The following is a 25,160-nucleotide window of genomic DNA, read 5'->3' as shown; positions in this document are numbered from 1 at the left end:
ACATCCAGTAATTAAGGCAAAAATTGATTAAAGGATACTTTACATGTGGACAAGGATCAGCCAATCCTCCTCCTAAAAGAAAAGGAATGATTCCTTTTTTCCCCCCTTTGCTTTTTCTCCATCCCCCTTCCATTCCATGGAGTGTATTGCTAGAAAGAAGGCTTGCTACTACTGATGGGGCGATGTTAATGTATCAGTCAGATGATAGCAAGATACTACGTAAAGAAAGAAGTGTCTACTGTATTTCCTTACGGGAGGGTATCTGTGCAGGAAATCTGCCTATGTGGCTGGAATAATGAACTTTTTGGATGGGTAAGGTGGAAAACCTCTATGATGACAACAGAGTCCTGAAGAGCTTCGTTATTGCTGTGCTAGCAACAGAGAACCATGGCCCATGTGGACAGTCTGAGATTTGAGCTGCACAGCCGAAGACCTGGCAGACACAACCCAGCTGGGTTTCGTGGGAGAACTGTGGCATCCCACACACGTTACTGGCTGCTAGTTGCTGTGGGAACTGGAGCTCTGAATCTGGAGTTGATGTGTACTTACATCTAGAACCATCACCATAGCCTGGATTCAATGCCAACTGGCCTAGCTTAACACTGACCTCTGTATCCTATTGATTTTGAAGCTTCAATTTTCTCATTGGTAGGATGAAAAAGAAAAAAGTGATTATCTCAGGTTATTGTGGGGACTCAGTGAATAAAATGCATACGGTTGGCACATTAGAAAAGCTATTAAATGGGGCTGGGAATGTGGCCTAGTGGCAAGAGTGCTTGCCTCCAACACATGAAGCTCTCGGTTCAAATCCCCAGTACCACATATATGGAAGACGGCCAGAAGGGGCGCTGTGGCTCAGGTGGCAGAGTGCTAGCCTTGAGTGGGAAGAAGCCAGGGACAGTGCTCAGGCCCTGAGTCCAAGGCCAAAAAAAGAGAAAAGCTATTAAATGATACTATTACTATAGTTTGCTATAGTGAATTATATTTCCAATTGTCATCATTACTACTATGGTAATAATTACTATAGTGTTACTGTAGCTTACTATTATCATTTTAATTTACAATGGGTATTTTCATTATAGAAGAGATTTTATATCAACATGCAACATGAACTATGCTCACACATATCTGTAACTCTGGAGTTGTTTTATCTTTACACATTGTAATAGCCCAAGAAGGTCTTTCTTCTTTCACGATTTACCTAAAGGAAAAGGAATATTAAGTGGTTTTGTTATTGTTTGTGTTTATTTTTGAGACAGGGCCTCCTTAGGTTGACTAGGCAAGCCTCAGACTGGTGATCCTCCTATCTCAGCCTCTCTAGTGCTGGGATTACAGGCAGGTACCACTGCCCAAGGCCTCGGAAGGTCAATTTGACCCATGGAGAATTTATGGGCATAGTTTGGTAATAAGATTTATTTTCCCCCAATTAAGATTACAAAGGCGTGAGATTAGCTTCCTAAATGAAAAAGTTTCCTTTCTTCTTATTTTTAAAAGTACCTTTAGCCTGATAATAATATTCACATTTAGGAGACCATCTCAAGTTAATGTCACCCCCATACCCCGCAGGTCTTTTCTTGTTTTGGGTTATTTTCTTCCATCTGCAGAGAGAAAAAACCATTTTGCTGGAGAGCCAAAAAATAAGGGAATTACATCTGGAAAATATCTTAATGTGAAGAAACACACATTGAAGATCTATAAAAAGAAAAATGACCCTTGAATTAAAAAAAAAAAAAAAGAAAGAAAAAAACCACCACGCGTCATTTTGGTCCTATTTTAGGCCAAAGATCATGACAAGACTGAAAGGCCAAACTGTTTTAGGAATGTCATGGGAGTCTGCAAAGGAGCAATTCCTGTTTCTTTTTATCATCCATGGGCTTGGTTCCCATTTGCAAACCTAGTAAGCCAGCCAGGGCATTAGTCAGGTAAGGAGAGAAATAATCAGCCTTCAGGCTCCCAGTGGATTTTGGCTTCAAGTAGGTCCCTATTTGAGTGACTGAAGGAGGAAGACAGGCAGAACACGTCAGTCTTTTCGCTCCAGCTTAACCTAGCTTTTGCTGTCAGAGCTGGTTAGAGGGGAGTCCTGGATGAAGAGACCCTAAGGGAGGAATCAGAATACCAGGTTGCTGACCCAACCTCTTCTACACACTTCATGGTGATATACACATAGTGGCATTTCCTATACTTACATATACTTACACTCCTATACTGATACTTACATATACTTTCCTTAAACTCCCTGTAGTCATTTCTACCCCAGTGAAAGGGGCAACTACTCTGAACCTCCTTCCTCCCCACTCCTCCCTGTGCCTTAATTACTTAATAACATTTGTTAGACTTCCTAAAAATCTCAGGCATCCACTTCTGCTCTGCCACATGCCTTCATCCCTCATTGGACAGCAAAGAGTGCAGGCACATTCACCTGTGGTGCCCATGGCAGCTGCATGAGCTATGCTTGATTGACATTCACATCTCACCAACCCTTCCTTAAGGGCACCCTCTGGAAGTGAAGTTTCCATTTCCCAGAATTCCTGGCTGCTAGGAGCCCATCTAGGAAGCAGGAGCCGCAATCAGAGGCATCTCCTTCAAGTGACATTCGAAGGGAGAGGTGAGAGGGAGCATACATTAGTTTCCCATGGCTGTTGTGACAAATCACCACAGATTTAGTGCACAGAACAGCATTCACTCTCTTAAGGTTTTGGACATTAGAAGTCTTAAATGGGCCTTACTGAACTAAAATTAAAGTGTTGGCAGGATCATATTTCTTTCTGGAGGCCATATGGAAAATCTTGTCTTTTCCAGCTTCTAGAAGCTTCCTACATCCCTCCCCTGGTGGTCCCTTTCTCCATATTTAAAACTAACAATCTTTTATCTTTCTGACTTTGGATCACAGTCACATGACTTCTCTGCTTTGAAGGACTGATGTAATTAGAATGGGCTCAGCCGGGTAATTTAGGATCCTGCCAAATCCTTGGCACAACCACATCTGCAAAGTCCCTTTTATCATGTAGGATAGTATACACACACCCCAGGAATTAGGACATGACATCTTGGTTGGAGTAGTGGGAGCATCATTTGGCCTACCATACTATATTTCTTGTCACTGTTTTCTGCCACCTTGTGGATGATCTGATTTCTCTGTGGTGGTTTCTGGACTGGCTGTTTCCGGACCATGATTATGGCACCCACTTGGGGCTTGTCAAATCAGCAGGCAGCTGCTTGACTACAGATCAGGCGATGAGTTCATCAGTAGCCTAGTTTTACATTGTGTCTTTCAAAGTTCAACCTAGCCTGGGTTTCCTTGGCCGGCCTGACCCATTAGTTCTGTAAGTCAGTTTACCTTTCTGCTGAGTAGATTTTATTCTTTGCAGCTGAACCCCGATTAATGCTGGATTCCTTGTATGTGCCCACTATCCCAGCTCCATCTGTCCGTTTGTTCTAAGCCCCATTTTACTTCCAAGAATAAAGCATCACTAAGAAAATACTAAATGAGATTAACTTGGGAGGATATGGCTATCTCAAAGTGACTAAATATTATCAATAGCTTTATAATCTGAAAGTATGCAGTGGCCTTGCTAGCCAAAGGTAGCCAGCTGGAGTTACTGTTTTGAACCTCCAATCAGCACCTATGTGGGAGGTAGATTGGAAGGTAGATTGTTAAGGCCAAAGTCTAGTCATTCTAGAACTTCATGTGTAACAAAAAGTGGGGAAGTCAAATGTCATTCTAGGATTAGCCTCTGGGGAGTTGCTCCAGCTCCAAGAAACTGTCATTTTGAATGTATTCTTTCCACTGAGAGAAGAAAGCCTGTGCTATTTGTATTGATCTGCCTTACCTTTGTATTTCTAAAGTACTCTCTCCCCTTCCTGTCCTTGCCTCCCTTCCAATAGCTCTCCCAGAGGACAGGGCTGACACAGACAAGCTTGGAGAATAGAGTCATTGTTTCTGCAGTTCTTTCTGGAAAAATTTGTTGAAGAAAGAAGCTACTAGAGATGAGAACCAGTGGCATTAAACCCAAAAGGTAAAACATAAAAACAAGAAAGAGTTAAAAGGTATTTTCCCCCTATACCTAGTGTGTGTGTGTGTGTGTGTGTGTGTGTGTGTGTGTGTGTGTGTGTGTGTGTCTTTGGCATGGCTATTGGTCAACTTGTTTTAATATCATTATCATTATTAATAACAGCCTATTTCACAACTGTTCCAATGTGACCTTCCCTACTAGGCCTGCCTGGCCACTGTCCTGACCTTTCCGGTTTTCAGTCTTGCTCTGAAATCTAAATTCCCAGGTACTTAAGTAGTTCCCCACTGCTGGTGAGACAGCATGCTAGTCCTAAGGCACAGAAATGAACAAAACAGAGCCTTGGTGCCTTCAGGTTGCTTGCAGTCTCCCTGGTCTTCTCATCCAGTAAGCCCTCCTCCTTTCTCCTTCCCTGTCTGTCATCTTATATTAGGCATCTGAATGAAAGTTTCCCTAATCCAATCAGTCTCGGGACACTGTTGGGGGTGGAGTGCACTGGAAAGCCCATAGGTTAATTGGGGACGTGATGTCAGAAGGGACTAGGAGATTCCAATCTCTTCCTCTTCCGGGTTCAGCAAGTAATTGCTTGCCCCTGCACGGGCTCCTATAGTTACCTGACATGGCTGTCAGCATGCTTTTACAATGCCATTGAATGATCAGCCTGCACAATGGTCAGCTAAATAAACCTCTCTTTACTTCATAAATACCTTGAATCGGGTGTTTTGTTATAGTGACAAAGAGCTGGCTAATACAGGGGACAAACCAGAACATCTGTCCAACACAAGTGGTTCCTCCTTCTTTCCTACTAGACTGCACTCTCTAGTAGGTAGAATAAATACCTTATGTTTTCATACTGAATGAGAAACCTAACTGAGCAGATCCCAAAATAGTTGCTTAGTAAACACATTGTTTTAAACTACACAGGAAAAATATGATTCGCTTAAATTACATGACCCTGAAGGATTAAGATTAAAACCTACCTCAGAATTAAAAGTGATTAAGAGAGGTGAAGACCCCTCCCTCTTTGGTTTGTCTGGGGACTCATTTTCATATGATGCAAGACGACATAGAAATATGGTACATCATTTGCTTTAACTCCTGAGAAAACTCGAATTTCCTTTTCAGTAAGTGTAATGAACCTGCGAAAGTGCTCATCTCTCCCCACCCCCCTCAAGCAATCCTCCTGTCAGGTTAAAAACAATGCACAGTAAAGTAAATTGGAGCAAGTTCTTTTTTCCATGACGTTCTAGCCATCCAGCACAGATTTATGTGTGAGATGATCTTTTTCTATCTAGGTAGTCTACCACTCTTACAAAAAAAAAAAAAAATCCATTATTTTCGGGGAACATTGCCAACCCAAGTGGGATGAGCTTACTGTGATTTGAATGAGAAACCAAACAAAAACCTGGACTATTAACCCAGAGAGATGGGCCAAGAAAGAGAGGAGGACAGGATATGTGGCTATTTGAATATCCACTCATTCAAGATGCACAGATGTATTAAGCAATTCTGTTCAGCTGAAGCCACATGAAGGCTTCTGTGAGCCTAGCAGTGAGATTTTCCATTTTCTAGAGGAGCAGGTTATTTTGGGAAGTTGCCTAGTAGTGTATGGTTATGAAAGAAGGGAGAAGTAAAGCCCAAGGAAGGATTGATTCCTTTGGGATGAAATACCACATGCTCACAATCCCTTGTCTTTTTAGAACAAGTTATTCTAATAAGCACATTGTGGGGAGTTTACCATGACAATTGTTTTATGACACCTTTCCCCACCTAGGTGCATCTTTGGGGACCCAATCATCCCTAACTCCTCCCCACCCCCTACCCACCCCAATTCCCTTGCTCCATTGTCTGATTTCAGCTGGTATTCTTTTCTGGTTGAATGGCCACAAACACAAGCTGTCTATCTCTCCCAGCTTAAGGAGCTTTTGCTTGGCAGATGAAAATAACCCTGGTAAAGGAGCTGTTCACAAGCACCAGGCCTTGTTTGTGGATACCAGGGCCCAGGGAAGGCCAAATGGGAAGTTCAACTGCCCTTGCCCCAGGAGCACCCATTGTGCAAAGAAAATGACTTTCGCTGCCACTGCCACTTCCTCCCAAGGAAAGCAAGAAAGTGGTTTCAGACTTCCGACATCTTTTCAGAATAAAGACAAGAGAGCTTTTTAATTTTTTTTAAACCCAATTCATTGAACATAAAGGGGGGGGGGAATAAAATACATTGGTTTGCAAACTCTTCAACTCAAGGGACTATTGTTTGTAGGATCTGATCTGACCCTTGAATATCTACTTGAAGCTCTACTGGCAACCATCCACAGCTGCCTCATATATGTTTTGGTCCCTTGACAGAAAGCTGAACTAAGAACAAGTGAGTCGGTTTCAGATGTAATACAGAAGTGCCTTGCTATCACCTGTGGGCTGGGTTGTTGTTGTTTTTTTTCTTGTTTTTAAAAAAATCATGGCAGAAATGGTTCCATTTTGGTGACCTCAAGTTTAGGTCAACAGGCATGGCAGCCAAGGCATGTCACTACTGCCACATGGGAGTTTGGAGTTTGGCTATAAGATCTACAGCCATACGTACTCCCCCCGCCCCCCGCCTCCCACTTCTCTGCAACTTGTCCTTGAAATGGGACAAGTCCCTTCTCTGCTGGAGTCTTATTTTGTAATCAACACAAGGGAAGGGAGCCATTTCTGGGAGTTTGTGTTTGGGTAGTGAAAATTCTATGCGTCTCTTGTGTATGCTTTCTGTTTCTGTCTCTCTAGCTTGGTATTTCTTTAGATTTCTGCTGAGGATAAAATACTCAAAGCAAAAATCTCATATCGGAATGTCAGAGGAGGAAAGAAGCAATAGCAATAGGAGGGGGGGGTCTATTAGAAAAGCAATGTAGGCAGCATGGGTTTTTGTTGTTGTTTGTTGAACTAAACAGACCCTCCCCCACTAGTATTTTAGATGCTTTGGATATAGTCAGTGAGAGAGAATAGCACACACTCATCAATATCTCTGAAGGGACTCCTGATTCCTGGAGGTAATACCCAGTGCTGGGTTGGTGGGGCAGAGAAAGGAGGGAGGGGAGGCCGTTCCTCAAGCTACTGACTGCTACCTTACAGACACACCCATGCGACAGCTTCCTGCGAAGGAGGAGGGCTACTAGCTGCCTCTTAATTAACCACTAGAGATTGGACATGATGATGATCCTGGTTTGGGGGAAGAGTTCATGGCTGACATCTCCTGCTGCTGACAGAAGATAAAACAGTTCGGTGGAGCTAGTCAGTGTGAGTGGGCAGACTGAAAAGACTGGAAGGGAAAGCCTGGAGGGAGCAAGAGGAGGAGAATGAAGCCACCAGGAATTCTAGGGTCAGAGAGAGGAGGGAACATTCCCAGAACCAAACAAACCTAAGACCAGAAAAGGGGGGAGGGGACGGGGGAGGGGGGAAGAAATGATTGTGTGTCAGGTAACAAGGAAGCAGCTGCTCACACAGGAGAAACAGCTCAAGTGGAAAGTAGGGAGGGGGGGAGGAAAGAGCCCCCAAGGTGTTTTCTCAGACAATCACAGCTGTTTCCCTAGCTACAGTGCTCAGCCATTTCTCCTCAGTTACTCAAGCAACACATAGGTATTTGCAATCCAGAGGCAGGCCATCCTATCTGCCCCCACTCCCCCCTCACTTCCATCGCCCCATTCCCACCCCCACCCCAATAGAACCAGCCTGAAGGAGCTGTCACTGTACAGGCCTTTTGCCACCTCCATACCTGGGTGGCTTCTGCTAAATGAATTTCGAAAGGCACCTAACTCCCTTCAAAAGTAAGGGGTCTCCATTGGCTGACCATCCTGTGGGAGTTGCGGGGGGGGTGGGGGGGGGGCGGCAGCTATTTGCCTTCTGCATCCCCCCCAATCCACACACCTGCGAGGGTGCATTTCTCCCTCCCCTTTCCAAACCCAGGTTGGCAGCAAGGCGAAAACACGTTTCTTTTCTCTGGTTTTCTTCCCAATTCGCACCCCCACAACCCCCCCCACCCCACACACACACACTCAGCCAATTTGGGATTCAGACCCAAACTCAATCGACCAGACGCTGGAGACAGTGAACCCACCATTGCTGCTGGGTGCCAGAAATCATTCAGTATCTGGGGGAGGGGGAGGGGAAGGACCACCCAAGACCCTCATCCGCGGGCTCCCAGACGAGGCTCTCCCCATCTCCCCACACCACATGGCTGCCGGGCCCAGCGCTTCTCAGTCCACACCCCCCCCACCTCCACCCCGGACACTGCCACGGGCGCGCGTCTCTAACCTTTCACTCTCCAGGGCATCTTCAGTGCTGCTTGCAAAAAGTGTGCGTGCCCTCTCCTGTCCCCCGTGGGCATCAGATGCCCGACCCTGCTGGGGTGGACGCCCTAGCCCCAACTGCTCCTGAAGAGGCAAGGGCTCAGTTCAAGTGGGGGGCACCCTCCCCCCCGGGCACCCTCTCCCCCACCCCCTCACGCACTTCAGGTTGCAAGTACAATCAGAAGCAAAAGAAGAGGGTGCATTAAACAATAAACAAATAAAAGCTGCACCTACCTAAAGACGAGCGCTTCTTGTCATGACCCGGGACGCCAGGACTCATTGGCATAGAAAACCTCTCCACCAGCGCGAAGCCCCGGGCTGCCCCGCACCTCTGGCTTGACGGACAGCCCAAGCTCGCTCACGTGGGTGGACGGGGAGGGGAAAGGCCACGGGTGACACTCCGATCGCAGCCGCTGCAGGGGTGAAGTTGGGGGGAACGGCTGGCGCGAGGGTGGCGAAGCGCCCAGCGGAGAGCGAGCACCGTGAAGCCAGCACCGGTGAAGCGGGCGGGGAGCGCGGAGGAGGGGGCGGTGCGCGGGGGCTCGGCGTCACTGGGTGCCGGTAGGAGAGGGGGAGGAGGAGGGAGAGGGAGAGGGAGGGGCTGGGGAGGGAGGCGGCTGCCTGACAGTTACTCCACCGCAACTCTAGGAGGCAGGGCTTTGGTGCGGGCCCCCGGCTGATCGAGGGCGCGCCGGGCTCCTTCTGCCCTTTACGGAGATCCGTGGGGTCCGCGCGACCCTACCGGGCCGAGCGCACCAGAGGACAAAGCAGAGGGAAGCCAAGCCACGGACCTTTCAGCTCCGCCTCGGGGTCCACGAAGCAAGCCGGGCCCTGAAAACACCCGGGAGAAACTGGAGGGCGGGGCCGGGAGGCAAGTTGGTAGCTCAGGCTAGAGCTGGGTCGGGAAAGCCCCGCTGGAGAGGGCTGGGGTTTGTTTGGACAGAGGTGGAGAGAGATAAAGTTCCATCTTCCCTCCCTCCCTCCCTCCCTCCCTCCCTCCCTCCCTCCCTTCCTCCCTTCCTTCTTTCCTTCCTCCCTTCCTTCTTTCCTTCCTCTTTGATTGGAAACTGGACAGAGATCTTATGATACAGTTTCTTTTTCCTTCTTTCTTTTCCTTCCTTCCTTCCTCTCTTCCCTCCCCACCCCCGTTTTAATTTGTTTTGGTGAATTCAAATTATTAACAAAATCTTCAAAGTATGAGTTTGCTTGACAAAAAGATTACCAAAACAAACATAAAAAAAAGGAGTATAAACTGTATGAAACACAGAGAGACAAGGTCTGGATTTGGTTTCCATCCTTAAACAGGGAATCCCTGCCAGTTTCCTCATCTATAAAGTCATCCTACAGAGTAAATTGTATGTTTAGAATATGTTAAATACAACCGCACCATCAATTATATCTACCCCTCTCCAACTTGAGAGATTTAGTCACTTGTTATGACATTACCTGTTGGCTAAAGAAAGGGACATCCTTGACATATGGTCTAATATCGACATTACATTTAAAGCCCTAGGCGAACTTTCTTGGGTGTGGCCACGTGGCTACTGTATATGTTCTTGATACATTGTATATTGTATATATGTCTACCTGACCTAGAGAAGAGATAGAAAAACAGGGCATAAGATATCACAAGAAATGTACACACTGCCCTACTATGTAACTGTACCCTTTTTGCACAACACCTTGTCAAAAAATTTGTGTTCAATTAATAAATAAATTTAAAAAAGAAAAAAAAAAGAAATGGACATCCTTACAGACAGTGCCATCTTGAGAAACACCATACCCACATGTGGTAAAGAGATGGTATCCTCAGGCCTGGATTTCAGATAGCCCAAGCAGCCAAAACAGCTCAATCAAGTAAGACATAACCCACCAAAGAATAAGACACATGGAGGGGAACTGCTTGAGCCCCCAACATCAAGTACTGGCCACCACGTCTCTGCCTCACAGCACAAAGCCACATCCTTCCTTACAGTTGCATTTCCTCTGGAGGCCCATGTCCTCCTGCCCTTCTTCCAACTCACAAAAGAGCATGCGTTCTTTCCATGGAGACATTCCTTCCTAAGAGAAAATGTGTTGCCCACATGATATGAACATCCCAGTCTGCCTGGCACGTTATTCTTCAAATATTTTAATATTCCGAGTCTCTGGCAAATTTGGTTGACTTGAGACAATCCTCATGATACTGAGCATACTGCTTATTGATTATGTGGTTGTATTCTGGTCTCCAGAGCAGATATTTTTGCAAGTACTGTGTCATTTGTTCTTGATTAGAACCCAATAGTAGCAGTGGGTGTTAATATTACCATTTCATAGATGAGGGACCTCAAATTTGAGAGACTTAATGTCATTTGTCGAAGATGACCCAGTTTAAATCAACTTTAGACACAACACACACACACACACACACACACACACACACACACACACACAAATGCTAGGTTTGGGCATTTGCCAATCATGAGCTGTGGTGACTCTACTACTATGTCACTCATTCTTCAGAGCTAAACCATGCCTGGACTGCTAACCCACAGAAACCATTAGATAATAAGTGGGTGTTGTTTGAGGTGACTGTGACAGTTCTGTTATGCAGCAATAGATAACAATACATTCACACTATGGAAAGAATAATATTTCAACCACCCTTCTGCTTAAGATTCTGCATCAGTTCCCCATACTGGTGCTTTCCAGTCCCTCCAGCCTCCTTTCTGCCTCCTTCCTCCTCTGCTCCCCGTTCTTAGCAAGGTCAGCCTGGACTACTAGCCTCTTTAAGGACATCCTTCTCTGCAGTTGTCCTTTTCAATACCTTGTGTCTTTTAAAGTACCAGTTGTAAATTGTGATGACTTTATTTGCCTTTTGTTTCCTGCCTGTCACTAGGCAGTGAGATCATAAGGACAGTGACCTTATAGACTGTGCTTATAAACTGTGCTCTCAGCACACAGGAGTGTCATGGCTCTGTGCTGAATGAAAGATGGAGGAAGCCTTGCCACCCTGAAGCACCCCCTTTTATTTCCCTTGTCAGTCTGGCTTATCTCCACCAACACAGCCTTTGCCTGTTTTCAAATGGCCAAATCTATTCACTCAGATCTAGTTTAAATAACCCAACTGGCGTCCATTTTCCCAGGCCTTTGTCCCCTTTCCTTGCCTCTCCACATCATATCTCTCATACTGGCCTCTCCTCCTACCTGTGTTACAGCTATTATAATGGATGGTGCCATGCTCTAGAGCAATAACCAGGAAAGGCACAGATGTGCAGGAGACATTCGAGAATACATGAGTATAAAGCTTTTTGTTTCCCTACCTTCCAGCCTTCCTCACTTTGTGTGTACTCTTGGTAATGATGTACAGGTTTTAAGGAGAGGGAAGGGAAAGGGATGGAGAAAGAATCAGTAGATAACCTGCTATTGTGTCACTGGTGCTTACCGACATCCCCTCCCCTCAAACCCAAACAATCTCTTTTCCCATTTGTTGTCCCCATTTAAAAGATAAGATGACTGCTACTCTAGAAAGCTGAACAAATAACTTGCTCATCAAAAGTGAAGCTACAGTTCAAAGTTAGGTGTGATCCCAAATACGTGATCATTTTACCGTAATACATATCAGCCTCCCTGTGGGCTGAGGGCATCTTGCTGAGGCTTGGGTATGAATGTGGGGGTGTGCACGTGTAATGCTATGGCCACAGCTAGAGGTCAGAGGGCTGAGAGGTGAGGTGGCTTCCCAATCTGTGGTCTGTTGCTTTTCCTTAAGGTTGTTCCACTCAACATCATTGCACAAAAAAGTGGGGAGTGGTTCCCTAAACGGGGTCTCCCTTAACCTGCTTCCTCAGGAAGGGAGCACAGTGTGCAGAGTATGGAAAGAGGATGGCCAACACAGGCTCAGTTTCCCCATTGGATCAGAAGTTCCTGGTTATGGGGACTATCCTGTGTGATTTTGTAGTTCCCAAAGTGCCTAGCATAGAGCATCCGGACAGCACAGTTACCAGTTACGTACATGAATGAGGGATCAGGGAGCCCGATCCAAACAACCAGAACACAATTTTATTACAGTGCCCTATCTAAACTCCAGAGACAAGTGATTTTCACAAGACCACATCACCGAATCTAGAATGCACATTTGAATCCAGGTCTGGTGCATGGTTCAAAAGCCCTCCCTGCCTTTCCACTTTGCTCCAGCTGTGGCCACCAAGGATCAAGTTTTCATCTTCGGGTGCTTCCTTTCTCTTTGTCACACCTCTCTCTCTCTCTCATTCTCTCTCTCTCTCTCCCTCTGTGTGTGTGTGTGTCTGTCTGTCTCTCTCTCTCTCTCTCCTCTTTGTATTACTTTAAGTAGAATCCTTGTATCCTCAAAACTTCATTGAAGCTGGGCGCCAGTGGCTCCTATTTGTCATCCTAGCTACTCAAGGAGCTGAGATCTGAGGATCAAGGTTTGTAGCCAGCTTGGGAAGGAAAATCCACACATCCTTTATCTCCAATTCACAACCCAAAAGCTAGAAGTGGAGCAGTGGCTCAAGTAGTAGAGTGCTAGCCATGAGCCAAAGAATAAAATAAAATAAAATAAAGCGCAGGGACTGTGTTTAGGCCCTGAGTTCAAGCCTCAGGACTGGAACAAGCAACGACAAAAACAAACAAATGAACACCCACACACACTGTGAGCAGAGCATACAGATACTTCACTGTGTCTTTGTAACCTTACCCAGGGAACTCGTGAGACATAGAGCTTGTCAGGCATCAGGGGTTGGGAGACATTATGAGAATCCCCTCTTTGCTTCAATAGAAAGGAATGATTCTTCCCAAAGAAGAGACAGTTTAGCACAAGTTGAAGTCCTCTCCTCCCCATATATATCAATCTTATGTACAAATGATAGCTATTATTTGATCCAATAATTGGGTCCAATTTAGTATTAGGCAATCTTAGATGTTCAGTAGCGGTCTGCATATCTAAGGATGCAGACACAGAAGGCAGCTCAGTAACCATGTAACCTGCCTGTGGCATCTGACGATGATTATAGTTGTAAGTGAGGTGTGTGTTATGAAAGAGGAAGTACTCTGGGTGCTATGGGAACAGTGCAGCGATTATTTTTGGTAGCATAAAACAGGGTGTTTGAACTTCCACAGCACTAACAAGGGTCTCTTTCTACAACTAAACTATAATCCTGTTCTCCTTTCTTGAGTCTTTTTAAGCCAGTGTTTGGTTAGAAGACAGAATTGGCCAAGCTAGCCTGACTGTTCTTTTTGCCATCACTCAATTCTTTTTCTTTTTTTTTTTTTTCAAATTTTTATTATCAAACTGATGTACAGAGAGGTTACAGTTTCATACGTTAGGCATTGGATACATTTCTTGTACTGTTTGTTACCTTGTCCCTCATGTTCAATTCTAATAAATACACAATTCATCAGAAGAAAGAACAGAAGCATTCAACATGCAGCCAATATGGCTTCCTGGTTTAGAACTTACAGAACTCAAGACAAGCCTAAAAAACTACTGCCACTCTAAAGTGAAGTTGATGCTTTAATACAGCCTCAGAGATCTGGCTGCATCTATATACCCCTATCTATTGATGTTTCTGTATATTTCTTATGTTGATGAGGTTGCAGAATTCTGGCTTCTACTACTGGCTTAGTTGACTGGAGATAGGCAACCAGATATAGCTGATATATAGACTCTCTTTATAACTATGATGCTTTACATCCAACTTTTCACTCCTGTGACCTTTCTTTAGTGATACTTGGTCAGCCAAATGACAGCTTGGTAGTGCTGACATTTCTAAGATTCTTGAACTACTTCCTCATACGTTATATGAGGAACCCCAGTCACATCTATGAACCTCTTCCTCTGAAGTTCTCATCAGTCTTTTTTCTGCTGTCTTTTATTTCCAGTTCTCTAACTTACACCGCACATACAATTACTCCCCCACTTTCCATTTTAACCGTCCTGTGATGGTTCTGGCACAGTCATCTCAGAATGCACGTAGGCAACCTTGCTGTGATTGAAGCCCCGAGGGGTGTGTAGCCCTGTCAGCTCTGGTGTGTGGTTCCAGAAGCCTTTCTGTGTCCCCCACCACTCTGCCAACCCACACATGCAGGGGATCACCCTGGATTTAAAGAGTTGAGATGCTTTGGTTCTATTTTAATGTTGCTAATGGAGGAACTGGGTGGGGGGGGGCAGATTCTCCACTTCTGTGCTCTCATCTGTCACATGGAAGGTCTGGACAATCTGGCCACTCGCTTCCCTTTGGCTGAAACATTTGACAATTTCTTGCTCCTTTTTTTTTTCTTCTTTTCCTTTGTGCTCAGGTAATTTCTACTTGCCTGGAAATTCTCTGCTGAGCACATTGCTTTGGACCTCTGATGCTTGTCTCTGCAGATCCTGCTGACTTAGGAAGTCCTGGGTACACATTACCTCCTTTGTGTCATAACACGGGTCCTCTGTTCCCTGAATGCACACCTAAACACACATCTAGCCCCATAACAGATATGTATCACACTTCTCACTAGTTCTTAACTCTTTATCAGGAGCTGTTCTGCCTGCCACATGCTGGATAGTAGCCGCTATAGTCACCAATATAGAGAAGAGTCAGTTACTATCGGCTTCATGAGGAATTGAAGCGTATATCGCGCCCACTACCTTCTGGCCTGCTTTCCTCTGGGAAAGGGCATAATATGCCTGCATTTGTGGCATCCTGAGCTGCACCTACAGAATCATGCTTGAACCTGACAGCAGAGACTCGCCCATCCCTTTCTGAACTGGAGATAGGAAGGTCTGCTTATGCACTGTCTACATCTGGTACCTATGATAAGGTCCTGAAGGGAGGAGCCATCATGGGCTATTTCCTTGCCGTTGTCACATGCATCTGCTTGCACAATAAGAAAGCTGCTTGGCCAAGGCTGTTAGTATTTTTCCCCCCCATATATCCTAGAGGTGCTAAAACCAGTCCTACATGTTTGGGCAAATTGTCCTCATTCTAAACTCCATTTTTCCTTCTAGATTTGGAACCAAATGACAAGAAAGCTGCATAGGTAGAGATAATAAGCAAAATGTCCAAAGCTGGTAAGAAATGAAATTAGTCCTGCCTATATAGTAAACAGTCTCCTTCCCAGAAACTTGAGATTGAATTTCTTATACATTATCATATAAAGACCTACTTATGCAATAGCATAATGGTTCCAAGACCATCTTATACTTTAAAAAGCATTGGGGAAGTTGGAAAGGCCCGGAGGATGCCTGAAAACTTTAGGTCACATTTTAAGGACAAGTGATACAGATCAAAAGAACTTTTTAGCAAAATGTTAACTTTAAAAATCATTACGGTTCTGAATACCTGAGGTCAAATAAAGCGACCCACATTTAATTAATACATACAGTGATAAAGATATAAAAATGAAGGTAAAATAACACAAATTGAAGGTAGAAAGTCAGTGGAAATTATATCTATTCTCCATCTTTTCCTCTCTTCTCTCTTACTCAAGGCTCACCTTAGGGACCACATCAATGGGTGCCTTTTCTGTGACATTAGATGAGATCCCTAACAGGGGATGTGTGTGTGTGTGTGTGTGTGTGTGTGTGTGTGTGTGTGTGTGTGTCTGTGTCTGTGTGTCTGTGTGAGTCTGTGTGTGTAAAATGTAATTTATATGTTTGTTTTTTGTTGTCAGTCATGGGGTTTTAACTTGGGGCCTGGACACTGTCCCTGAGCTTTTTCACTCAAGTCTAACCCTCTACCACTTTGAGCCATAGAATCACTTCTGGTTTTCTGGTGGTTAACTGGAGATAAAAGTCTCATAGGCTTTCCTGTCCCTGCTGGCTTTGAGCCATGATCCTCAGATCTCAGCCTCCTGAGTAGCTAGGGTTATAGGTATGAGCCCCCAGTGCCTGGCATAGCCCATATTTCATTTTCCTTAGCTCTTCTACTTTGGGGATGTAAGATTTCATATATTTCCCTTGGAAGTCCTTTTTGGATGGTTCCAGGCATTCATTTGGCCTTGTTGAGGCTCAACATGTTGGACTGTTCCATGTTTGTGTCACCTACAGTCAGTTGTTTCCAGTGGCTCTAGATGAATAGCATGTCCTTGTCCACTGGTTGCTCTGCAGGTGCTTAGTACCCTCAGCAAATTCCTCAATCTCAGCCTGAGACATGCCAGCAGGGTTACAAGGATTTTGAGAAACTCATGGAGGAGAGCGGGTCGGTATAAGGAGCAGTAATATCAGTGCATTGCCCAGATTTTTGAACTATATGTGTGTATGTGTGTGTATATATTATATGTGTACACACGCACACACACACACATCACATTAGATAATTTTTTTTTTTTTTTTTTTTTTTTTTTTTTTTGCCAGTCCTAGGCCGTGAACTCAGGGCCTGAGTACTGTCCCTGGCTTCTTTTTTTGCTCAAGGCTAGCACTCTGCCACTTGAGCCACAGCGCCGCTTCTGGCCATTTTCTGTATATGTGGTGCTGAAGGATCGAACCCAGGGCCTCATGTATACGAGGTGAGCACTCTTGCCACTAGGCCATATTCCCAGCCCCACATTAGATAATTTTTAATGAGGATCATTCAAACTGTTCGGGAAACAGATGCCTCAATTTTATTTATGCAGAGATGAATTACCAAGGTAGAGGAAGGGCATATGGGACCAGCTACAGCATTACAGAACCAATGCTAGCCCAAAGGATGGGAGAGAAAGAAGTTGGCAGGACTTGAAGGACAGAACTATGCAGAGGTGCTGTCTAGAGGGAAGGTATCACTATCATTCCAGAAGATGCACAACCAGGCCAAAGTCACCACACAGGTACATAGTGATACTTAAATTATCTATTGATATCTAATATGATGGACATAAAGGAGTGAAAGTAGCCAGTTAATCCAGTTCCTTAGGACATTGGGGGCTAGGTTGGTAGATGTATTGACCTATGAGTAGTTTGTATCTGAGATTGGTTAAAAGCATGGCTGGACACTAGTGGCTCACACAGGTAAGCCTAGCTACACTAGAGCCTGAGATCTGAGGAATGCAGTTCAAAACCAGCGCGAGCAGTAAAATCGTGAGAATTTTATTTCCAATTAACCACTAGCAAGCCAGAAGTGGTGCTGTGGCTTAGAGTGGTAGAGTACTAGTCTTGAGTGAAATAGCTCAGGGACAACATCCAGACCCAGAGTTCAAGCCTTACCAGTGGCAAAAAAAAAAAAAAAAAAAAAGTACACTTGTTATTTTACAAACAGAAAATAATGTTGCATTAAAATCTTATCTTCTCTTACATAATCATTTATATTTTAGTAATATTTCTTATTCAAATACCTTCTTTCCTTTCAACTCATTTTTATTATTTCGGTTTCTATTTTAGGCCAAGGATGTTGCTCTAGGTAGCCCCATTAAATTCCATTCTCTCTCTGCCCCACAACCTCCCAAAGATCTTTCCAGTGGTCAGCTTCTTTCTAATTCAGAAAGTTGAGACCATCCATTAACATCAGGGGGTGATTTTAGGAAGGATCACAGGTCCAGAAGCCTTATTACTTAGAACGTTGTCCCCACAGGCTGGTCTGCACAGTGTTTACGGATGTTATTTTAGAGTGTACTTTACTTGTGGAACTGCAGTCTCAGGGAGGTTAAATGAGCTGTCGCCACTACTCAAGCAGAGCTAGAAAGAGCTAGGAGAAGTCTCAGAGCAGCTTAACGCAGAGGGGAGCCCCATTCAGGAGCCCTACTTCTCCCCCCAGGCTGTGCCAGCTCATTCTTCTCTCAGTGGGTCCCTATTCTTGCTACTGGCTCTAAATCCAGCTGTAGGGGGTGGGGGAGAATCCCAAACAAAAATTCCTTGCACCTTCCCCTAACTAACACACATTTTATGCAAAATGAGGATACTGGGTACAGATCCATTACACACACACACACACACACACACACACACACACACACACGTCGAGTTTTCAAAGGTGATTGGTAATTGTAACCCCTGTAGCCCACCTTGCTTGGCTCACGAAGTCTTCTTTGGTAGTAACAGGACCCAGACCCTGGTCCCCTTTTCCCTTCTCCCTCTTTCTGCTCACCTCCAATTCACATCTCTGCCTGCTCAGAACCAGAACTGTGATGACAGGACAGAGCATCATCAACTTCCATAATTAGCCAGGCAAGCAAGGCTGAGGTGGCTTGCAAGAGCACTACATCGACAGAGCTCTTGCTCTGTGAATAAATTATTCATGATTCCTGAAGTGTAATGGGCTATCACATTCAAACTAGGTCATTCACGCTAAGGCTGTTGGAGGTGAAAAATTCTCAAGTGCTTTGGTTTAAGCAAATCTCTGAAGACGGTGGTTTCTCTAAGCCATCTTGTATTAAGTATCTTGTATTGAATCCCAGCTCTGTTTTCATTAGTGGCAGGAGGGAAAGGCTGAGGCAGCTGTCTGCTGGCATTAGTAAGTGTTGGAGGATGGAAGGTTTAATTTCAGCACTTCTCTTACTGACCCTTCCCCGAAGAACCTCAAGGGGCTACTTGAGAAAGATAAATGTGAACACCTGCTCTTGTTTGTTCCCTGCCCACAGATGATGCTAAGTCAGAGAAAGAATCAGCCCTAGACCATTCTAAACAGTCAACACACACGCGCACACACAGACACACAGACACACAGACACACACACACACACACACACACACACACACACACGCGCGCCACCTCTCTGAGAAGCACCACCCAGCCTTGGGCATTGCAGTCATAGAGGAATTCAAGTTCCAGTTCAACAGCTGGACTCTGTGTGTCCTTGCATGTCAGAACCAAATTCACAGATGTTCGAACTGCTTGACCACCCAATACACTTGTTGCCTTGTTGACAGTAGATATATTATTCAAGTCAAGTGCTGGTGGCATACTAATAATAGGCTGGCTGTTCCAGTGTTTGTGTGTAAGAGGTTCCTTTTTATTTTATTTTGAAGATAGGGACTGTTTTGGTCTGAGTATGTAGCTCAGTAGTGGAATGCTTGCCTAGCTTGCACAAGTCTCTGGGTTCAATTCCCAGCACTGAGAAAGAAAGGGAGAAAGAAAGAGAGAGAAAGAAAAAGGAAGGAAGGAAGGGAAACGGAGGGGAGGGGAGGAGAAGGAAGGGAAGGGGAGGGAAGGGAAGGGAAGGGAAGGGAAGGGAAGGGAAGGGAAGGGAAGGGAAGGGAAGGGAAGGGAAGGGAAGGGAAGGGAAGGGAAGGGAAGGGAAGGGAAGGGAAGAATGTGCATCAACATAGAGCAATTCTGCAAAGGAATATCTTATGAAGGGGGGAGGAGAACAAATTTTCCTAGGATTAGAATAAAGAGAAGTGATTGAAAACAGCTTGTGGTATTGGAGTTAAAATATAAGCAAATGTTCTGCCTGTGAGTTATTATTGTTAAATGGATGTGTGCCGAGGGAGGCTGTTAAACTCCCTGGGGAGGAGCACAAAGGGAGGGAATTGAGCAACAACAGTGTAGCTTCACTGCCTGCTAGGAGGAGGCATAGACCTTCTTTCCTTCTCCTCCAGCTGAGAGTCTATGACTGTACAGCCTGGAAGCAAAAGGGCAAGAAGTGCAAGCACACATTTGAACTTGGTGATCACAGAACCAAATGTAGGAGAGCCTGTGGGGAGAGATATGTATCCATGATTATTACACCACTCCCAAGCCCAGTACCTTGGGCAGGGGCAATTCCCAGAACCATTTCTATCTTTTGTGGAAACCTAGTTTCCTCCTATTACATAGCTCAAGAAAAAGCAATTGCTCCACAGATGTTTCAAAATTCCTTAGTATTTCCCTGTGTTTTGGTATGCTAATTCTGCACCAATTTTTAAAATATGATCCTGATAAAATACGCACAATATAAGTGTGCAGTTCATTGTTCTACAAGCTATCTTCAGAATTATTGTTATTACTATTATTTTTTTGTAGTGTTGGGGAAGGACCCAGGGATTCATACATGCTAGGCAAGTATTCTATTAAGTTATATGTCCAGCCATTAGAGCTCTCATTTTGTAAAACTGGAACTCTATATGCGTTAAACAGCTTTTCCCTTTTGTCTCCTCCTTACTTCCCTAGCAAGCACTGTTTTCTGTTTCTACCTGTTTTGGAGCTTGACTTATTTTTAAGACATGACACCTGGCACTGGTGGCTTACACCTGAAATCCTCACTACTCAGGAGGCTGGGATCTGAGAATCAAGGTTTGAAGCCAGCACAGACAGGCAAATCCATGAGACTTATCTCCCATTAACCACCAAAAAGCCCCAAGTGGGGGTGTAGCTCAAGTGGTAGAGTACCAACCTTGAGCAAAAAAGCCAAGTGACAGCACAGGGCCCTGAGTTCAAGCCCCAGTACTAGCATACACATACAAAACAAGAAAGACTAAGCCACGTTGTAGCACAGGTCAGAGTTTTCTTAAGCTGGAATAATGCTCCACTGTACACATGTGCTAGATTTTTTGTACCTATTTTTCTTCTGTGGTTTTTTTTTTTTAGCTTCTGTTACCTTTTGACTACTATAAATAATGGTATGAGAAAATAATGTCCAAATATCTTTTCAAGGCCGATTTCAGTTTCTTTGGGAATATACCCATAAGTGGAGTTACTGAATCATACATTGAATTGTTTGAAGAACCGCCATACTGTTTTCCATAGTATTGGTAACAACTTCCATACCCACCAATTTCCCTTCCCAGCAACACTGCACAAGCATTCCTAACTCCTTTTAATAGAAAGATTTTCTTTTCCCTACAGCAAATTGGAACTGCTCAGAGATGCCGACTAGAACTACGCATTCCTGTTTCTTCTAATGCTTAGCAACCAGGAGCCCCACAGCCCCCACTAAATGTGCATGGGTGTATGTAGTGCTTTTAGCTCTCTCCTGTCATGTCTGTTTTGAAAAAAAAAAAAAAAGCTTCCTTGTTCTCAAATTAGCATGCAAGCTGAGCCAGACACATACTGGTCTGCCTTATAGACATGGGGCTTTGGGCAAGACCCAGCAGTGTTCTGTGTTCATCAAAACTCAGCTAATCCCATGTAATCTTCAAATGTAAAGGATGTATTTCCAATGTGTGGTTCCTTTGGAAGACACTCCCTAAGGCCTGGACATCACTCCTTGGTGAACTAGGGGATTTATATGTATGAGAAAGCCTTAGAGACAGTCTTGAGTTATGCTTGTCTATCATTTGTTCCCCATGGAGGTTCAAGGGCCTCTGATCTCAGAGACACATGAACCCAAAGATCAAATGGGAAAGAGCCTTTTGTAATGACGCAGAGATATGATTGGGAAGGATCCTGGCTTACATGTTATCTTCTTTCATCTAGTTTATTGTTGGGTGGGGAGTATAGGTCCTTTGTCCTACTATATTTTTCTATCTGTAGAATATTGTCTTTGCTCAGTTCCACCACCCAGGGTATTCTGTCTTAGAGCACTTACCAACCTTTGCTCAGACCAACAGCCACCACATAGAGACACTGACTCCCCAGGGGCAGTTTTAGAATTGCTGGAGGATTTTGATGGTGTTGACCATTGTCTTTCTGGGCATATCAGCAATTTTAGGAGTACTCAAGGGACTCTTTCTGTTGTGTACATGTGTACTCCATGCTGTCAATGACAAGATGTGCTGTTCTTTTTGTTTTTGTTTTTGCCAATCCTGGGGTTTAGACTCAGGGCCTGAGCACTGTCCCTGGCTTCTTTTTGCTCAAGGCTAGCACTCTACCACTTGAGCCACAGCGCCACTTCTGGCCTTTTCTATATATGTGGTGCTGAGGAATCAAACCTAGGGCTTCATGTATACGAGGCAAGCACTCTTGCCACTAGGCCATATTCTCAGCCTTGTGTTGTTTTTTTCACACATAGAGGATAAGACTTTGGACCTACCATCTACTGTATCTCCAGGTATAAGGAAGATCTGAACTGATCCCTTTCTGGTCTACCCAGCTGCAGCTGCTACCATGTCCAAACTAATGGGCCCATTGTGTGTCCTAGGCATAATTTCCATAAGTGGTGCTCTATCATTTTTTGCTACTTTTGCTCTGTTCACAGAGGGTTGTTCCATCAAGCTAACGTTTGTCCTTTTGTACATTTGTATGCAACAAATATATTTATATGCAGATACACATAAACAGATTACCATGATTTCCTACAATGGTTTTGCTATTTGGAAGTACTTAAAAGCAATAAAAGTAAACAACCTTAAAAAACCCCACCTGGGGGCTGGGGATATAGCCTAGTGGCAAGAGTGCCTGCCTCGGATACACGAGGCCCTAGGTTCGATTCCCCAGCACCACATATACAGAAAACGGCCAGAAGCGGCGCTGTGGCTCAAGTGGCAGAGTGCTAGCCTTGAGCGGGAAGAAGCCAGGGACAGTGCTCAGGCCCTGAGTCCAAGGCCCAGGACTGGCCAAAAAAAAAAAAAAAACCCCCACCTGGGCTGGGGATATGGCCTAGTGGCAAGAGTGCTTGCCTCGGATACATGAGGCCCTGGGTTCAATTCCCCAGCACCACATATACAGAAAACGGCCAGAAGTGGCGCTGTGACTCAAGTGGCAGAGTGCTAGCCTTGAGCAAGAAGAAGCCAGGGACAGTGCTCAGGCCCTGAGTCCAAGCCCCAGGACTGGCCAAAAAAAAACCAAAAAAAAAAAAAAAAAGCCCACCTTTTCCCCAAAGGGCCACCAGAGAGGATGTTGAGGAGACTCCATTTAAAATCTTAACTGCTGCTCATGCCTATAAACCTAGCTACTCAGGGGGCTGAGATCTGCAGTTTGTAGGTGAACAACAGCCTGGAGAGTCTGTGAGACTCTAATCTCCAATTAATCACAGAAAAAGATGGAAGCAGAGCTGTGGCTCAAGTGGTAGAGGGCGAGAGAAGCTCAGGGACAGTGCCCAGTTCCAGAGTTCAAGCCTCAGGACCAGCAAAATAAAAAAAGAAAGAAAAAAGGTAACTGCTGTCCCCAAATGCTGCAACATATATATGTATATATATATATATATATATGCCTAGATATAGACACACACGTGCACACAGAGGTGTGTGTATGCACAACATATACATGTATACATGCATACATATGTACATATATGTGTTTACATATTTGTGTATATGTATGATATCGATATTCATATGTATATTCAGTGGATGGTAACTTTCAATGATGGTAACTTTCATGCTGGAGGCATGGCTGAAGTGGTAGAGCACCTGCCTAACAAGCAAAGCCCTAAATTCAAACTCGAGTTCAGCATTTTCACAAACCTAGAAAGTTCAGCCTCTCTTGGCTTAGCTTCTAAAAATTCTGTGAAGTAAGGGTGTGTGGGGGTAACTGTGATGTGTTTGCCTCATTAGATATTTACCCCGGAAATGGGTCCTAAATGCTGTTAATGATGCTGTTGAAGGTAATCCTTCACCTCTGGCCTTACTGGGCCACGCAAGGGGACTTAGTACACAATAAAATGACCCATAGTGTGTATTGCTTCTTGACACCCAGTGCATTTTCAGAGCAAGGAAACATTGATTAAAGCAATGTAGGGAAGAAATTGTGCCAGGCTATGCGGTATTCTGAGCCCTGTTTTGGATACATGGTGAATATTGTAGCAGGTAGCCCTGCTATTTATGAGCTCGCTGTCCCATGTACATCTCTATTCCAGGAAAGCACCTGCACTGAGCCATCTCAACAGCTCTCCTCAGCCCGTGTCTTTCATCCAGCCAGCTCTTTGTAATGCGACAAAAGCCAGTAGAAGAGGGGAGCTTTATAGACTTGGGAGGCCAGGACAGCAGAGAAAATCATAGATAAACACTAACTGACATCTCAGGAGTGAGACCTTGGTGATCATCTCAAACAACTATCTCCTTTAGCCTCTGCAAGGTTGTTGCTGTTCATGTTTTACTTTTTGTTTTTTTGTTTTGTGCTCACATTGGGGTGTGAACTCATAGCCTGGGAGTTGTCCTCTTTTGCTCAAAGATGGTGCTCTACCACTTAAGCCACAGCTCCACTTCTAGTTCTTTGGTACTTAATTGAAGGTAAGAGTCTTGTGGACTTTTACTGTCTGGGCTGGCTTTGAACTGCAATCCTCAGATCTTAGCCTCCTAAGGATTATAGACATGAGCCACTGTTGCTCAGCTCAGCAAGTTTGTTTATTTATTTATTTATTTTTCCTTTATCATCAAAGTGAAGTACAGAGGGGTTACAGTTTCATATGTAAGGCAACTTACCACCACCACTACTACCACCATCCTCATCACTACCATCAATCATTACAACCACCACTATCCACATCACCACCACCATCCTCATCACCACCACCACCACCATCATCACCATCACTAAAGCATTGCCAGCCCACATCATTAATATAAGTAGCAGAGAGGATCGGAGCTACTTAAAGGAGTAAGGTAAAGTCAAACAATGAGTAAGTTGAAATAGACCTTTGGGTTCAAATATTTAATTCATTCTACAGCATAGTGGTGTCTTCCCTAGTTTAGAAGTCTGCGTAGTAAACGTCAAAGTCTTAAACAGTGCTTTGAGTCTTTAGGCATTTTTTTTTTTTTTTTTTGGCCAGTCCTGGGCCTTGGACTCAGGGCCTGAGCACCGTCCCTGGCTTCTTCCCGCTCAAGGCTAGCACTCTGCCACTTGAGCCACAGCGCCGCTTCTGGCCATTTTCTGTATATGTGGTGCTGGGGAATCGAACCTAGGGCCTCGTGTATCCGAGGCAGGCACTCTTGCCACTAGGCTATATCCCCAGCCCTCTTTAGACATTTTGTACACAAAGGATTTTTTTGGGGGGGGAGGGCAGTCCTAGGGATGAGACTCAGGGCCTGAGCACTGTCCCTGGCTTCGTTTTTGCTCAAGGTTAGCACTCTGCCACTTGAACCACA

The 25,160-nt window shown here is 44.7% G+C and overlaps 1 protein-coding gene and 1 long non-coding RNA gene across 8 annotated transcripts in view; both read right to left on the bottom strand.

Moving 5' to 3' along the window:
- Positions 1-25,160, bottom strand: part of Ripor2 (RHO family interacting cell polarization regulator 2) — a 177,879-nt gene that overhangs the window by 67,804 nt on the left and 84,915 nt on the right. Inside the window, exon 1 of one of the 7 annotated variants that reach the window (XM_048348368.1) lies at positions 8,561-8,775. The exons of 5 other annotated variants lie outside the window; for them this stretch is intronic. In XM_048348368.1, coding sequence (XP_048204325.1) covers positions 8,561-8,612 — 52 coding nt within the window. In that variant the 5' untranslated portion in view covers positions 8,613-8,775. Of the gene's footprint in view, positions 1-8,291; positions 8,313-8,560; positions 8,776-25,160 lie in introns of those variants that run through there. One more of the 7 variants, XM_048348367.1, reaches the window with a different exon arrangement.
- Positions 9,371-10,244, bottom strand: LOC125352963. The gene is made up of 3 exons (XR_007211222.1): positions 10,081-10,244; positions 9,914-9,918; positions 9,371-9,796 (listed from the first exon to the last, which is right to left on the bottom strand). It is a non-coding gene; the product is annotated as an uncharacterized LOC125352963 (long non-coding RNA).

Source organism: Perognathus longimembris, chromosome 6, assembly GCF_023159225.1.
Source record: "Perognathus longimembris pacificus isolate PPM17 chromosome 6, ASM2315922v1, whole genome shotgun sequence".
NCBI lineage: Eukaryota > Metazoa > Chordata > Mammalia > Rodentia > Heteromyidae > Perognathus > Perognathus longimembris.
The sequence above is the reverse complement of the archived record's forward strand: the minus strand, read 5'-3'. Positions and strand labels throughout refer to the sequence as shown.